This window comes from Perkinsus marinus (genome assembly GCF_000006405.1).
Source record: "Perkinsus marinus ATCC 50983 genomic scaffold scf_1104296941236, whole genome shotgun sequence".
Classification (NCBI taxonomy): domain Eukaryota; phylum Perkinsozoa; order Perkinsida; family Perkinsidae; genus Perkinsus; species Perkinsus marinus.
In genome coordinates this window covers 1-1,319 of record NW_003212593.1, presented here as the reverse complement: position 1 = coordinate 1,319, position 1,319 = coordinate 1, and the positions used below count along the sequence as shown (strand labels likewise).

Below are 1,319 nucleotides of genomic sequence, written 5' to 3'. Positions count from 1 at the left end.
GGCCTCACTTTGGATGCCCAGAAGCAGACGAACGGGAAGAGGCTGGGCCGGACGGCGAAGGCTTCGGAGCGGGAGGAGAAGAGGACGGAACGCTTGGTGGGGAGGGATAGGGAGCCGCCCGGCGAGGACGGAAGCCCTGCTGTTGCCGAGAGGGACCACTTGAGGAGGGAGGACCCCGAGCTCGCAGGGCACGGTCCATCTGCGAGCGGCAGTCAATCACCAGCATAGAGTCACAAGTGCCCAACTCGGCTCCAGTTACCGAAGATCCTGCACGAAGTGATGCGGCAACCGCAGAACGGTGGAGCTGGTCGTAGAGAGCCGCGGTGTAGGGACCATGGAGCTCCACATACTTGGAACACCATACCAGGTGACCTAGGACCGCGGCCAAAGGCAGGTTGGTGGTCAAAAGGGCAAGGATGCACCATCTCACGAGTGACGGAACGAAGGCCGACGGACGGAAGTTTGGTTTGCCCGCCAAGGAGGTAGAGGCCCTGGAGGCAGTCAGGAGACTTTGGGGAGTAACCTCAGGAGAATGCGAGGGAGTGGTGTCCCCGAGGACGGAAAGGTTGAGCTCGAGTGTCGCAATGGTGGCTACCAAATGCTCCGCAGAACCGTTGCTAGTGACTGTATCGAGCAAGCTAGACGAGGGAATGACACGGCCGTCGAGACCCTCGAGATGACGGGCGCAGAGGGCTGCAGGGAGATCGAAATGGCACACCGTGCCAAACCCAGAGCGCGGAGGGTTGGGGTCCGCCGCGGCAGATCCAGAGGGAGGCAGACGGGCAGCTAGCAGACGAGTTACTGTACGAAGGATAGTTCGAGCCCCCACCCGCTCGGGACCTGGTAGTAAAAGCTCAATGTCCTCGCGAGTGAGCTCCTGGACGTTGCGAGGGTCCACCAGACCACCGGCCTGCAGACAGGTAGCAATAGAGTCCACTATTTCAGCAGAAGGGCGGAGGCTGAAAAGCGCAGCGTTGATTTCAGCCGCGAGTTGATCGGTCGCGGCAGCTTCCGGCACAAGGTGGGGGACCTCGTCGGATACAAGCAAGTCGGCCGTCACGGCATCCAAACGGGCGGGGAGCGACGGACCGGAGGACGACGAAGCCACCCGGCGGGACGAACGTCGAGAACCACGGTCAACCACAGGTGGAGGCTCGGGAAAAGCGGTAGAAGGAGATAGCACGGAGGAGGTGGGTGGAACAGCAGGCGCAGACATAAGAAGGACAAGTGCTGTAAAGTAGCGGGGTGCAGGCGTGCCGTGACTTGGCAGGACAAAGGGTGACGCGAGCGGTACAGCGCTTCCCACGTCACAGGAGACG

At 61.6% G+C, this 1,319-nt stretch overlaps 1 protein-coding gene across 1 annotated transcript; it reads right to left on the bottom strand.

Moving 5' to 3' along the window:
• Nucleotides 1-259: 259 nt before the first annotated feature.
• Pmar_PMAR028459 (hypothetical protein) lies at nucleotides 260-1,216 on the bottom strand (the record flags this gene model as incomplete). Its single annotated transcript, XM_002781846.1, has 1 exon — nucleotides 260-1,216. A coding segment is annotated over one exon (957 nt), but the record flags the coding sequence as incomplete, so codon positions are not given.
• Nucleotides 1,217-1,319: the final 103 nt, after the last annotated feature.